The 15,530-nt window shown below is 41.5% G+C and overlaps 2 protein-coding genes across 4 annotated transcripts in view; both read left to right on the top strand.

Moving 5' to 3' along the window:
• FAM213A (family with sequence similarity 213 member A) lies at window positions 1-9,755 on the top strand. 3 transcript variants are annotated; one of them, XM_017746207.1, is made up of 6 exons: window positions 1-139; window positions 5,595-5,774; window positions 6,139-6,230; window positions 8,098-8,238; window positions 8,990-9,154; window positions 9,274-9,755. In XM_017746207.1, the coding sequence occupies exons 2-6, from the start codon at window positions 5,597-5,599 to the stop codon at window positions 9,370-9,372; spliced, it is 675 nt and encodes a 224-aa protein (XP_017601696.1). In that variant the 5' UTR covers window positions 1-139; window positions 5,595-5,596; the 3' UTR covers window positions 9,373-9,755. The 3 variants fall into 3 exon arrangements, with proteins under 3 accessions (XP_017601696.1, XP_017601697.1, XP_008641032.2); XM_017746208.1 differs by having other exon boundaries at window positions 43-61; XM_008642810.2 differs by lacking the exon at window positions 1-139 and adding an exon at window positions 2,791-2,908.
• A 5,396-nt stretch (window positions 9,756-15,151) lies between these two features.
• Window positions 15,152-15,530, top strand: part of TSPAN14 (tetraspanin 14) — a 33,497-nt gene continuing 33,118 nt past the window's right edge. Inside the window, exon 1 of the mRNA XM_008642809.2 lies at window positions 15,152-15,247. The gene's annotated coding sequence lies outside the window, so the exon portion shown is untranslated. The remainder of the gene's footprint in view (window positions 15,248-15,530) is intronic.

Genomic DNA, 15,530 nt, shown 5'->3' with positions numbered 1-15,530 from the left:
GCTGATCACCGAGGGGCGACTCTCGCCATCGGAGCTCTGCTGCCCACCCCGAGCTGTCGAGGTTTGAAATCCTGCTTATGCCTGCTCTCGTGGTTTAACATTTTGAGAGATCCCTGCTTGCTTCGCAGACTTATCCTGTGTAAGTAGGCACAGCAAGATCCGTGAAGGACGAGGAGACTCCGTGCTTCGTTTCTCATTTCATTCCTGATGCGCTGGTTGGGTCCTGGGTGCAATGGCACAGCTCAGGAAATCCACCTTTGAGCTGCTCGAAGGACCAGCTTGGAGCTCTCCCAGCCTTTTCTTTTACGACCACAGGGGCACTGTTCCCATCAGACCTGGTGCATAGCAGGCGATAAAAGGGGAAGCAAGGTTGTGGGGAAATTGTTCTGCACTGGCTGGGTGTATGGCGATGTGTTACAGCCTCGTTTATGCATAGAGCCCCCCTGCCCTATGGGGTGGAGTTGAAACGTGTCCATTTTCTTGTGTCTTTGATTTTAATAACAATTTTGCTGTTATTAATTGTATAGTGTGAGAACTGTGAAAGTTAGAATATAAGCAAGGCCTAAAACCCCAAAAAGGTGGGAAAATCTTCATTTAAGGTTGAATCTGCAGGACTTAGAATTCTTGGATCTGCTGGGTGGGAACAGGAGGGATCACTTGCTGCCTAGCACCTTCTGTGCTTTCAGTGAATGCTGATTTTTATTATTAGCGGGTCTGTTGGTATTCCCTTTCCTCCCCCACCTCTGCAGACTGACACAGGGTGCAGCTTTCCTGCTCTGGATCACTAGCAGACCAAGCCATGAATTCATCCTGTATTATCTTCAGATAGGTACCTTTTGCAGTTCTGTGCTCCATGAAATATGTCCCATCTCCGTGGTATCCATTTGCTGACTGATCAGAGATCTGAATTTTTCCATATACAGTATCTAGCTGCCTGTTCCCTCTCAATACAAGAGAGCTGGAAGATTTCCAAAGTTGTGTGCCAGAGCCCTTTGCTCTTGCTTGCTCGAAAGAAAAGACTTGTTGAGATGTTGGGTTTCTTCAAAACAGTTTGAAAATGGGAGCGATTATTTGGTCTAACAACTAACTTCCTTTCAAAGGAAGGAGTATGGTTTGTTTGCTTGACACAGCAACTTTCTCTACAGCTACAGCCAAGAGCACAGAATTCAGCAGTGAACCATGCACGGATTGGGAAGAAACCTAAAAAGATGATCATTATTCTTGACACAAGGAGTGGTTTGTTAGGTCTTTACAATGGCAAAAAGAAAGGAAAAAAATCCCTTGTGTTGTGAAAATTACATTCATGCCACCAGAAATGTTAGGAGGCTTCTCTGTGTTTTGATATTGGTGTTTTACAGGCCAATTTAAGTTGGAAGAGACCTCCTAAGTTTCTCCAGTACTTAGCCCTGCTTCAAGCAGGGCTAAATTTGAAGGTCTGTCAGGATGCTGTATTTCGTAATCCTTAATGGTATTTAAAAGCTCATGAAATCTTGATGAGCATGTTACCAGGTTATTGTGAATTGTAAATTTTCTTTATAGGAGTTAGCTTACAAAGATATTTGTAATCATGACTCATTTGGGGGAGGGGGGGAGGGGGCAGAATGTCTCATAAAATATCAGCTCAGCTTGTTTGGGATACACAAGTTCCGACAAAGCTCTGAAACATTTTTAGGCTTGATATGGAATGTCTTGGAGAAGCTGGAGTGGGAGAGAAAGGAAGAACAAGCAACGGTCAAAGCTGCTTTAGGCTAGAGAGTATTTGCTAGTGCAGTCCCAATTGTAAGACAGTTTTCTTTTTAGGAAAAGTATGTAAGTAAATCTGTTTGCTTCTCTGAGTCTTATTGACATCTTGAAAACAGAGGCTTTTTTTTTTTTTTTTTTTGGACACAGCTGGAATGGGTCCTGTTTATGCTGTTAAAATAAATGTTTAAGGATAGCTGTCCTCTGAATGACAATTTTTTTATGGTTGTGGGTGGGAGGGAAATGAGACATCTGGAAAACCATGTCTTGACAAAAGTGAAGACCCATCCACTGGCACTTAAAACAGGATTAAGATTAATCTTGTTTAAATTCTGGTTAACTGAGTACTGACAGGCCATAAAATAACTCACTGCTATTTTGTAGATCTCTTGTGGTCACCACAAAAACAGACACACAAAAAGATGTTTTTCCTTTTTTTTCCTTTGGCCTCTGCTGTTTAAAGAGGAGTGTTCATTCTTTTCTGGAAGTTTTAGCAGACTTGAGAGATTGAAGATCTGATAGTCCCAGAGAAAATGATGCTTTTTAGCAAATGGATGTTGCCACTAGAGAAGGTAGCTGACCATAGAAACACTGGGTTAATTCACTAGTACAGCCTCTATACTAATTTTTTTTCCTAATATTGTGTGTTGTGATGACTTTTTAATTGTTTCCAGGGTTGTTTGTATTGTTTTGGCATACAGTGCGCATGTGTGAAGGGGTTAGGTGTAGAATAGGCTGAAACATAGGGAAAACGTTTCCTGTAAAAATGCCCAGTTCTACAGAAGAGCATGGCTTAGCCTGCAGGTCTTAAAGCTGTGTTCCCAGCTTCAGAAAAGCTTTCTGTAATTCCTATTCCCTGTACCTACCCACCCCATAAAAAGGGTAAACACGTGTTGACTTTAAAAAGAAAAAGGTTGAATGATTAAGATAGCTGCAAATGAACCTTGCCCTGGATTGGACAGCCGCTTGGTTTTATCACCTCAGGGTGGCTGGGCGGGGATTGGCAGAGGCAGGAGAGCCCGGTCCTGCAGAGTCAGAGGCTCCCGAGCTGGACTCCTCCCCAGCCCTGCCCCTCGCACCCGTGCAGTGCAGTTTGGCTCCTCTCCTGCCTGCCCACGCCTGCAGGAGCTGCTGGTGGCCGAAGCTCATGCAGCCTGCATGGGTTCTGGTGAGTGCTGCACCCCTGCTAAAGGCTTGCGGGATGCTGTCCTGTCTCTTCTCAGGGATTATGGTTTATGGGATGCTTTCTTGTGTCTTCGTATTGCTGATCGGTGTTTAAAAACTTGATCACAAGGCAGTTGTGTTTGTATTTTAAGGTGGGGGGGGAGGGTTGTGAAGTCCTTTTGAGCTTCAGATTTCCTTAATAAACAGCAGCTAACCAGAAGTGAAGCTGCTAGTTGCAAATGCTCAGCTGTTTTCCAGTCAGTCTCGCCACTTGGGGTACAATGACATGATGTGTCAGGGCTCAGCTTGTCTTGTTAGCAAATGTTTTAATAATCCTGCCTGCTGCTTCCCATGCATATTTTTCGAAGTGGCTCATTATGGTGTTTGCTTAGCGGGGGAGGAATTTAGGTATCACCCTGCAGAGCTGCATTTTCCTTTCGCCTATTTATAGAAATAGCAAAAATTTCACATATTTGAATAGGGATATTTTTTTGTAACTGTGTGGAGACCGAAGAGTCCAAGTAAACTGAAGAAGTGTGTTGACTAAGCTTCATGATCTCCTGGATCAGTGACCACTAATTTGAAGCTTCTTTTGAGATGCAATTTATGCTAATAAAAATAAAAAGCTATGTGAGAACTACTCATTAATCACTTGCCACAAACTTTGCAACATTTTTATACACAAATGATGTGCATAAAGGAGTAATACTTGGGTCCTTCACCCCCCTGTAACTATGAGTTAAGAAGAAAACACTTCTTGACCTGACGAGATTGAAATCGAAAGAATAGTCGAGTAATTGGACTCTGGGAGGGAGCAGGGCTATAGCCTTTTGGGTATGCCACAGAGATTTTCAGTCTTAAGGATATTGCTGCATTACATACATTTTGAGTTACATTTGCATCATTCCAAAGGCTGGGGTCAGGATGGTCTCTGATAGGTGTCAGAGGCAGATACAAAAAAAATGTCATTACAACGTGACTTCATGTTTGAAAGAAGTATGTAAAGAAAGCTGATATGGTCAAGGACGTTTTCACTTGGTTAGAAATAAGTGGTGAAATAGGGTAGGATCTGTTCTCTTATCTGCATGATGTTTGTGTAAACTGGCCTTGTTTCTTGCTTGGGATCATGGATTACTTACGTTTCTAGATGCCATGATACTTCCTTCCTTGAAACCAAGTATGCTGTTAAAAGAACAATGTGATCTTTTTTTTTTTTTTGTTTCCCAACGTTTTATTTGTTTATCAGCAGAATTCTGGAGCTGGGCTTAAGGATAGAAAGGGGTTCTCTCAAACAAAATTCTGGGCACAAAAGCGAGGAGCTACTCCTAATTGTTTCTGAATTCTGGCAACAGCTGTGGGGATAAAAATCATCTGTATGTGTCTGGGTTATTGCCAGTCACAGTTCAAAAGTGTAATATTTTATTACATTTATTAGGGTGGGGATATCACCCATACAAAAATATATATAGACAGCAATATTCACCAAAATATTCTTTCAGGAAATAGGGGTTTTGTGGGGAAAAAAAAAAAAAAAAAATTCCATTCTCCATAATGTGTAATGCTACAGTTGTGTGAGTGCAAATCTACAGCCCTTGTGATGCAAGTGACTTCTTATACTGCCAAAACTCCAGTGACTCTTGTACCAGTTATTACTCAGAGCTGGATGTTGAACTTTGTCCACGAGGCAGGGCTAAGTGTGATTTCCAGCATCCTCAGTAACTGATGCTGCCTCACTGGAGGGTGCCTGTCAGCCCTTTCCAGGCTTGTGAAACACTTGCAAGGGTCAGGACTGGGCTGTGGGGGGTTTGTGGATGGAAGGTGGTGAAACAAAATTGCCAGCTAACTCGAGCCACCGGTAACCACAAGCAGGGTTTGTACTTTCACGCTGGAGTATTTGTATGTAATGGTTCCCATTGCAATGCTATCAGTTCTCAGTGGTGGGTGTGAGTTTAGGCTGTTTGTTCCTGCTGTCCTTTCTGCTTTAGCAAGAGTGGCAGTGAGTTAGCATAGGGAACGAAGGTGCTGTCCCAGGCATGTTTGTAATGTTGGATCACTGGGTAATAAAATGGTTGCAAGTCTACATTTTTCTGTCTGCAAGCATGAGCTCTAAGTTTGGCTTGGTGCCTGCTTTGGTTCTCAGTGGGGAACTGTAAGGAATGTGAAAGGTTACCAGTTATGATGAACCAGATATAGCAGGTTTAGATTTCTTTTTTTCCCAAGCCTTCTGTAGTATATTTGTAAAGTTCACTGTTTAATATAGATTAGTGTGTGTAAAACATTTAATTTACAAATGCTTCTTTTTTTGAAAGAAACTGCTGTCTTCCTGTAATAACTTAGGTTACTGGCTAACATACAGGTCATATTGTTAGAGCCTCTTTATTACACACATGCACTTCGATCATCTTTCTCCTCATTGCATTCGAGCACTTTAATAATTAAAGTTTTTGTCAGCCTGGTAGCAGGGAAGGATAAGAACATCTTGTTAATATCTAGTTTTGATGTGGGTCAGGCACAGAACTGGAATGTAATCTCTATCTTTTAAAACCCATTTCAGTACATTAATGAATATACAAATCATCTCCATTAAACCAAAACTACCTGCATGAGCTTTTAGTTGTTTTAATCCAATTCATGCTCCTCTGGCATCATTGACGTCCAGTGTCAGAACTGTTCTTTCTTTCTCATTCCAGAAATGTCCTTCCTGCCTGACTTGGGGACCTTCACCATGGGCATCTGGTCTATTGGCCTTGGAGCCATTGGTGCAGCTGTGACGGGGATCGTCCTTGCTAACACTGACTTATTTTTGTCCAAGCCAGAAAAGGCTACATTGGAGTTTTTAGAGGAGATAGAGCTGAAAACTTTGGGTTCAGGTAAGATTCTGGCTATTTCAGACCATATTCTTCAATAATTGGATTTTTATAAAAACCTTTCTAAGGCCAGGTTTGGAAGCAGTTTTCTTAGTCTTTCCTAGTTATGACATGTAGTTGATATCCAATATTTCTGGCGAAGGAAAAGCAACCAAAACTGTTATTTCTGGATGAAACAAGATACCCTTCTAAAAACCAATAATGCAAGAATATCCTCCTATACATATGGATTTTATTTCTTCTCCTGTTAGAACTATATTTGAATGTGGAATTCTCTGCAGTGCTTTGTATTGTTCCATAAAGTATTAATCATTATAAACAAGAATGGCTGATACTGTTACTGATGTTGTTTCTCCTGTACAAACAGAACAAAGGACATTCAAAGCAGGTGAACTATGGAAGGAGAATGGTGCAGTGATCATGGCTGTACGAAGACCTGGATGATTTTTGTGCAGAGAGGTACTTGCTGGGCCTGGGAATTAATTAAGAAGAGTTGAGGTCTCCTTGCATAGATACTCTGTAAATAAAGGGAGGGGATGAATAGGACAGTCATCAAATACATCTAAAACATCTGAAAGTTTTTGTTTTCTTCTTCAAACTGATCACCAGCTACCAGCACACTTAGTTTCCTTTGCAGCTGGTTTGTGCGATCCAGGTCCTGAGCATTTTCCTTCTGAAGGTGATGGTTACATGATTTTTACATCTGCCAGGGACCTAGCCCATGGTAATTATAAAAGGGAGATTGCACAAAATCCAGTTGGTAATGAGTCTTATGAGCTAGTTATACATATAGAGTCCAGAATAAATCTCTGTGAGCCAGATAGTCTCTGGTCAAATATAGCTCAAGACTGGATTGGCAGAAAGCCACCAGATAAAGCTCATCTGCAAAAAAAAGAGCTGTGCCTAGAGGGAGTCCCTCTCTGTTCTGGGTGCTAAATGTGAGGCAGGAAGGTACAGACTCTGAAGATAAGGAGTTACTGTCATAACAAGGTGGGTTGGAAAACAGATTTTGATCCTTAAGTTGACATTAGGCTCCTTGGGTGGAGCTTCTTGGAAGGAGACACCTAAAACACAATTGGAATGTAGTGAGTGCTTGGGAACAGCCAGAGCTTGCATCTTGGACATTACGTTTCTCATAGCTATAGGGAAAAATAGTTATTATGTTGTTACTCACTACTCTATAACATGGAGTAATTAATATTGTAACCACTTCATTATGGCATCTGCTCCCATCAATAGTAATTGCTTAAGTACGTGTAGAATTCATGGAAGGTTAAAGTGCTTTTCTCTCTGAACAGGTGTAGCGTGGGCAGGAGGAGAATGCACGTACGTGCCTGATTCTGTAACTTTCACACACAGTCAGTCAGGAATCCATGAGTGATTCTTTATTATTATTATTATTATTATTATTATTATTAATGAAAGTTTCAAATTTTCCTGTCTGTTCATCCCCATCTGTTTGCTACTTGGTACTCTGTAAATTCTAGATGTCCTGCAAGCCTTTCAGTTAAGGTATTTCAGTTAGGTGACTGAAAGTGATCATGTAAACTGTGTCCATGTTTTTAAAGTGTGAAGTTGGTTTTTTTTGGTGGGAATTTTGTCCAGTGAAAGGACCTTTCTCCATGGGAGATAGGAAATCTATTTTCAGTGCACACTCTGGTCTGTTCAAAACCTCAGGGATCTTTGTATAAACTATGGGAATTGGGATTTCTTCAGGAGAACAAAAAACCCAGCAGATGAGTGGTGACACCTTACACTTTTACTCACCAGAAAAAGCAGTATTCCTTCTGGGATACTGAAAGTCTGTGAAGGAATTCACTGATTATTTTTACTGGGGCATTTAGGAAGGAGAGTGTACCTTCATTACTTGCTTTAAACCTGTATAGCCTGCTCCAGCACAGAGCCCTCAAAATACTTTGCAGAAGTACTGATAATGATGGATGTCAACTTGGAAAAAAGAATTGAAAATTCTGAAAAAGTTAAGTGATGTGCAGGCATTATATTTTTACCATTCTTAAATACTTTAGAAGATAATTGAAGCCCTATTACAGGCAGGGTATATCTACAGCTTTGAGTTAAAAAAAGATGTTTTCTTCGGGATTAATATTTTATTAAAGAATGTGCTTCCTCCATGCTTAACAAAGAAAATTGTAGTAAATCTGATGAAGAGCTGCCTAGGAGTACAGCTAGCTTAAATGTTACAGGTCTGTTTCTGGTTTGTGCCTCAAGCTAGAACTTATGTGTTTCTGATGGTCTTGAAATTCAAGGTGAACCTTTCCAACCTCCATTTATTGACTGAAATGTTTGGGTTTTTTCCTTTGCTTAGGAGGCTTCTGAGCTCTCCTCTCTGAAACCCCAGCTGTCCAAGCTGGGTGTCCCTCTCTATGCTGTTGTGAAAGAGAAGATAGGGACTGAAGTGGAGGATTTTCAGCATTATTTCAAAGGAGAAATCTTTCTGGATGAAAAGGTATAGCGAAGTCGGTGTTCTCCTTTTGTTTAAAAACAAACCTAAGAATGCCTTCTTTGAAGAGCTTGTATAAATAAGTAGAATGTAGTCTGAATGAAAAAGGATTTAGTATCACTGTAGTTTAAGAAGTTAATTGGTTTTGTTTTTCTATATTTATACATTCTGCTGAGCTTACAAACTGTGGTGTAGCTATGCACTGATAACGTGCTGTTGCAAGATTATTCCTCCCCTTTAACAGATAAACAATATGGCCTGTTAATATTTATTCCTTTCTTCCACTGGCCGTGTGACTTGCTGATGTTTACAATGTGTGAATCAAGGTTTGAAGGTGACACAATTTATGATGTACAGGCCAGATTGCAGTGATATGGCTTGTCCCAGTACACTGGCACGTGCTGGATTGCCAATCTCATGTCATACAGAACCACAGCCCTGCTTTCTCCTTACACCAGGAGATACATTTAAAAATCATTTGTCTGCTGAAAAAAAAAGAATATATAATACTAAAAATCAGCTAGATGATCCCTTTATTTTCTCTGTCCCCCCTGCCTGTGTGAAAGAATCAGGCTGAATTAAAAAAAAACCAACAACCAACTGAACAAAAAACATGTTTATCCCAAAGCACCACTGTTGTCAGCAATAGGAATGTTGGTGTACATGGGGCTTAAATACTTGTGGATGAGCTTAAAATCCACATGAATGAGAAGTCTTTTTTACTTTTTTTGCTGATGTATTTTCTGTTTCCCTGCAGAAAGGCTTTTACGGTCCACGCAGACGAAAAATGATGTTGTCAGGCTTTTTCCGCGTGGGAGTTTGGCAAAATTTCTTCCGTGCATGGAGAAGTGGATATAGTGGAAATCTGGAAGGAGAAGGATTCACCCTGGGAGGTGTATATGTGATTGGGGCAGGAAGACAGGTACTGCAGGCCACCTAGGAGGCTTTTATGTCTTGTATAAGACAAGAAGTTGTTTCCTGGAAACAGTGGATCTCTTGTAGGGAGATGTATCTGAATTTCTCTCTTGTGTCTTTGACTAGGGTGTTTTACTGGAGCATCGTGAGAAAGAATTTGGAGACAAAGTCAGCCTTCCATCTGTCCTTGAAGCTGCTGAGAAGATAAAACCACAAGCTTCATAAGTGGAAAAACAGCTGCACATGTTTCTGATTAGAGCTTGAAATGTAGAATGCATCCATGTCTTGAATGTGCAGTGTCATTGCTTAACTATTTAGGGATCAATGCACAAGAAAGGTTCTCTATGCAAACATAGAAAAAGATGAAAATCCTCTTGGATTGTTTTTTGTTCCTTTGCAGCCTTCCAGGTGGTCAGGATTTTGACTGGTCCTTTGTATCTGACTGTATTAATGAAAGGCTGGGTCTAAAATCTGACCTAGCCTAGATGTTTTCAGTGAGAGACAGTCAGTTGAAAACCTGTCTACCTAGGGAAACAAAACTCTGCTAAGGCTGGAATAATGGAGTACTAGCTGAGGGGAAGAGATAATAAAACTTCATGTAAATGAAATGCCTTTGGTTTTTGCTTTTTCATTACCATGTAAACACATCTGCGTTTCTAGAGGACTACATCCTGTCAGTCTAATTCTGAGATTTTGCATTCAAGACATGGCACTATGTCTGCACAGTGAGTTTCTTGTTAGTTAACTACTGGCTGTAGATCTTCTAGCTCCATGTGATTCCCTGCAAGGAGGATAATTGTGGCACGAGGACAGGTTCCATTTTGTGTTTAAGATTCTCTTAAAAAAATTACATCATTATGAATTAAATCCTGACCTTTTTTTCTTAGTATTTATGTCCAGGTAAAACTGATTTTAACCAAAAATATTTATATGCTCTTCAGAGTCTGTTCTTCACAGTTCCCAGAAACAACACTACCAGTGAGGATTTTGAGTGATTCATATGTTTCATTTGGAAACTAAACAGAAATTGGACTCGTGTGCTACTATCAGCTGAAATTTGTGTTTGACTGTTTTGGGGGATGAAGGAACAGGATTTGGAGAGTACAGCAGCAAGGTCTATAGCAAATTGACTCTGTGATATGGACTTCCTCTATAAAGGCCCTCCTTGGAGCCATGGACAGGTGCAGAGCACCTGTATTGTCTCTGTCTATGTTCAGAGCTGCCCACGTCACCATGCCCATAAATGCTCTTGGATTCTCAAAGACATAAAATGCCTGGCTGGAGATGGGCTCTTTGGAGCCAGGCTGTTCCATGAAATAAAGAAATGTGCCTGAGGGATTCTTTTCCTGGGTTTAACTGCTGAAAGGCAGTACTGGTATTGTGTGCTGACACAAGGCCCCTAAAAAGTTCAAAGCATCGTGTAAGTGTCCACTTGTCTGCAGTAGGTGTATGGATACTTGGAAGTGCAAGTGGTGGGAAACACGAGAGATGCCAAAAGAAAGGGGTGTGAGCTACGGTTCCTTACAGTTGCAAGAGGCTGTGAACAACAAAGATCTTACAGCAGGAGTATTCTGGATCATGGCTTCTGCAGAGTTCTGAGTTTTCTTTCTGATGGGAACTAGAAAGCTTTGCCATTTGCAGAGAATGGATCTTGCACAAAGACCAGCAAAGGAGGTACTGATCTTAGACCTGCATTTCAGGCCTTGTCCCGAGGACTGTTCATGCATATCACATAAACATGAAATGTGAAAGGCATAAACAGTCCTTGGAGAATGGGATGGAAGCCAGATAAATTCCAAGAAATTGAAGATAAAGTAAAGTGCCTGTAGAACCTGCTAAATCTGGAGAGCATTTCCTTACAGTTTTGTGTACTTGCAACTGAATTCCACCTACTCTGTCAGAGCTGGCTGCCCAGTCTGCAGGGAGCCATAGATGGTGACAAGGATGCCATGGGGCTGCAGCCCTGCTCTTAGCCTACCCAAAGGGATTGGAAACAGAAGCAGGAAGCTGTGTTGTCCAGCATTTCGAATGTTTATTGGAAGTATAATGGCTGTCAAACATACAAATCACTAATGCTACAACGTGCTGAAGTGTTCCTGTAGGGTAAACACCTTTTTAGAAAGACCCATGAAGTTTTTGAATTTATTAAAGTACTCATGGAAACTGAAAGTTCTCTGCTCGGGCAGGTTCCCCAGAGGCATTTACACAATAACCACGTCAGAGGTCTTTTCCTGCTCTAAACAGCATTAGTTCCTGTAAACAGTTAGTGCATTTTTGATTTGAGAGTTACATAAGCTTACCTGCATTTCAAAGTTTTAGAACTCTGTATTTCAGAAATGAAATCAAAATTTGGAGCCTTAGAAGGTAAAAATGACATTTGAAATTGTTCTGAAAAATTATCGATAAATCTGATCTTTTTTTTCAAGCCAGCCTTGGGATTAGTTGGAGTTAACTCACCTGTTCTGAACTCCATGTTTACAAAATAAAAATGGGAAGGATAGAAAATAGGTGGTACCTAGAAGCTAGGAACAGTTAATAACCATTGGAAATGGGCTATAAGCCAAATAACTAAAATTACAGCAAAAATAGTAAAGGAGGAACAAATGAAATCTAAGTGAATTTCCAATACTGGAGACTGAATTTAGAATGTTCACTTAAAAAAAAATTAGTTGTTTATTTTGTTGTGCTAACAGCTACCTCTGCTGGCCCAGTTCTTCGTATGCATTTAATGTTTTGATTTTTTTTCTTTTAACACGACATGTACCCAAAATCTAAATCACTTCTAGGCACATCAAATATCACATCATGCTTCAACACTCAGCTGGTTACTGGAAACTAATAATTGAAAGTTTGTTTGTTGTTCTGAGATGTGCATTTTGCACCCATGCAGTATGATACTATTTATTTTCACCTTTAGATGAAGATGGATCAGGTCAGTAGGAAAGTGCACAAAGTGCAAGGGTAGGGCTTGAGAAACAAAACTCTGCTATAGTAATTTCTCTTCAATCAACTTTTCCTTGTTTGCCAGCCCATTTATCTTTTTTCAGAACATAACCGGGGTTAATAAAAACATTTTAAAAATGAAAATGCCGTGAAGTCAATGATGTAGGTGTAATATCGGAAAGAGCTTTTTATTTGAACTTAAGGGATCACCAATTGTATTTTCTATGTGTAGTCTCCTTTTAGGGCCATTAGAAAGATGGTCTGCTTTGCCAGCCCATTTATCTTTTTTCAGAACATAACCGGGGTTAATAAAAACCATTTTAAAAATGAAAATGCCGTGAAGTCAATGATGTAGGTGTAATATCGGAAAGAGCTTTTTATTTGAACTTAAGGGATCACCAATTGTATTTTCTATGTGTAGTCTCCTTTTAGGGCCATTAGAAAGATGGTCTGCTGCAGAGGGTGTTCTTGGTTCTGCATTTTTGTTTCCGCATGCGGGTTCTCTGTTCCCACGGCTTTCAAATTGCCTGCTCTTGGTGCCATTTGCGAATATCCACAACGAGACGGGAATGCCAAGGGATCCCTGACATTTTCTGATGCGTTTCCTGTGATGCACTGTGGTAGAAAAAAAAAGAATGAGCAAGTTTCTCTCCGCACCGCTGGATGTCACTGCTACCCAGCCAAAATGCAGGTGAGCGGTAAACCCGAGGGGTTTTCTGCAGTAGAAGATTTGCTTAACAGGTTCCAGGAACAGACCACTGTAGGACCACTGAAGAAAGGTGTTGGAAAAGACATCTATCCCTGCGACCTTTTCACTTGTGTGGACGTTTTCCCTTCAAGGATAAGAAACTTGGAGGAAGAATATATTGTATTGAATGACAGTCTGCGGTATATAGATATTTCTAAGTACTAGTATTTGTAGCATTTCTAAGAGGGAATAAATTATTAACAGACTCACTACAATACTTAAAAACTTTACCTATTACGCTTTTGGGGTACTAATTTCCGATCCTGCGGGGTGTGCGTGGCTGCCTTTGTTGCACACTGTCCGCAGGTAACAGCAAGGGGGAGGTGGGGAAACGCTGTGGGACGGAGGGAAAACTTAAATCACTGATTCAGCCTAATCACCTCGAATTTTAATCTGACCAGTTCCATCCTAATTTATTATTCTTCTCATCGATCTCGAACATGTTATAAAGGCTCTCCCTAAAATACTTCTGCTTTGTCTTTTAGATCCAGCTACTGATTTCTTTGTATTTAAAGTTGCTTAAGGTCTCTCAGTAGCTTCTGTGGGCTTTGGCTCCTTGCACACCCCTCTCTCTTAACCTCATAATTATCAAAACCACGTGACAATTCCAAGTGTAACTCTGATTTCCGGATGCCTTCCTCCATAAACAGACCTTTTTTTACACTCAAAAATGGTGTTTGGTGATAATGTTGAACACATATAGTGGTGAACAGCTCTGGTTGGGCCTTTTTCCGCCGGCTACTCCTCATGATGAATTCATTAATTGCAGAAAATATTGTGCAGTAGTCAGAGGAAAAGAGCATTGACAAACTATACATGAACATCAGCCTGCACATGTTCACTAAAAAATCAGATTTCCCATTTTCATTCCTGCAGGATTATTACACCTCTTACTGCTGAAGTGACTGTCTCTTAAAAGTGTTCCAATTTGCCCTAGCACTTAGTTAATGGTTTCTGTGATGGATGAGATTTTTACTCTAATTTTCTTGGCAACACAGTGAAGCACTGTGCAGAGATAATGTCAGAGGCAAATAAATGGGACACAGAGAGGCTGTTCAAACTAGCTCCATGCTAACAGTGAACACAGTCAATTCAACTACGCTGTGAACTGCTAACACTGACCATTTTACAAATGGTAAATTGCAAGAGAACCTTATTTTATCGACAAATGCCCTTCCCAATTCCACAGTCTTTACATCCTAAAGCTGCTGAATTTCCCTGAAATTTCCCATTTTCCCTGTTGAATCTTTGCAGTTGCTATTGCACCATCTTCCTATCTCTTACAGAATCAGCACACTAGAGCTTTCTGTCTTGGCTCTGGACTTTCTGAAGATGTGACTCAGTGCTCTGTGAGATTACTTCAGTACTTCCGAGATGGAGAAAGGATCTCTTCCAGTTCTTTTAACCATCTGATAATCCAGTGACCTTTCCAAGCTCCCCTTCCCCTCTTAGATCCTGCCTAAAATTCAGGTAGTTCTTCTAGCATCTTCTGTCAGCTTTAACACTCAGTTCAATTTTGCTTTGGTTTCTAAGAAGTCTTGAGCAAGCTTGGGGGAGGCTGGCAAATACTCCCCCTCCCTTAAAAAAAAAAAAAAACAAACTCAAACCCAACCCCCCATTTATTTAAATAACTGCATGTAGGAAATGAGAAGCAATCTTGATAATGTGACTGGTGAGTGGGTGACACGCTGGTGTGTATCTGCTTTCTCAGACATCAGAAGGGTGTGGGTGAGGGGAACTGTGTATTTACTATTAATTCTAGCATGCTTTTGGTTGTCAGCTTTGATGAGTGGAGAATTAGCACACTAGAGAATTGCTAAGCTCACACCATTTGATTGCTCAACAGTTCCTTTCACTTCAGTGGGATTGCTGCTGTCTTTGTGAGCGGGCTTCATCCTGATCCAGGGGAAATAAGGATTTCCTGAAAGTCAAAGGGCTGGAGCAGGTGAAGAAAGTGTAGACAACATGAGGCAGCCTGTAAGAACACATGTGGTGCTGCACTGCTTCCCTGGGCCTTGCCTTCCTGCACACAAAAGTATTTTCGCAGTCAGCGAGGCACTGAAGACTAATTAGTTTTGCTCTATATATGAGGAAGGGAATGAAGGTGACAGAAGTGTTTCCATGTGTCAAGAGAGATCACAAGGTATGGAAAGGGAACAGAAGGAGAGCGTGGAGGTTGGGAGCCAAGCTAGACGGCAGGGGAGCACTTCCCACCTGCCAGGCGGTGGCTGCCTCAGGTGGGAGCTATCACTTGCTAACTACATGGGTTTAAACAGCTCAGCCCTCATTCCCTTCCTTCCTCTCTTCTTAGCGTCTCTCCCGAGAGGTGTAAAAGCCCTGGGCCGCCTGAAGACTCAAAATATTCTTCAGGATCGTTTTATGTCTTTCCTTCGCCTTCCGGCTCTCCAGGTAGGCTCGACCGCGCCTTCAATATTGCTCAGCATGTGCTGTCCCGGACATGCCGGTTCATGTTCCAAAAGCCCTGAGGGAGTAAGAGGCGCCGCTGAGGGCTATGCAGCGCTCCCTCAGCCGAGCTGAGGCGGGCTGGGCTGAGCCCCTTCCCCAGGGCCGGGGCGGGGGACGCGGCCACCTCGGCCATGGAGCGAATCCAAGATAACAAAGCCCTGGGCCTCGCCGAGGAGCCGCGCTCCCCCGGCTGGTGAGGCGCCCCAGGGAGGGGGGGGGGCGACGC

This window comes from Corvus brachyrhynchos, unplaced genomic scaffold, assembly GCF_000691975.1.
Source record: "Corvus brachyrhynchos isolate BGI_N302 unplaced genomic scaffold, ASM69197v1 scaffold279, whole genome shotgun sequence".
NCBI lineage: Eukaryota > Metazoa > Chordata > Aves > Passeriformes > Corvidae > Corvus > Corvus brachyrhynchos.
The sequence above is the reverse complement of the archived record's forward strand: the minus strand, read 5'-3'. Positions and strand labels throughout refer to the sequence as shown.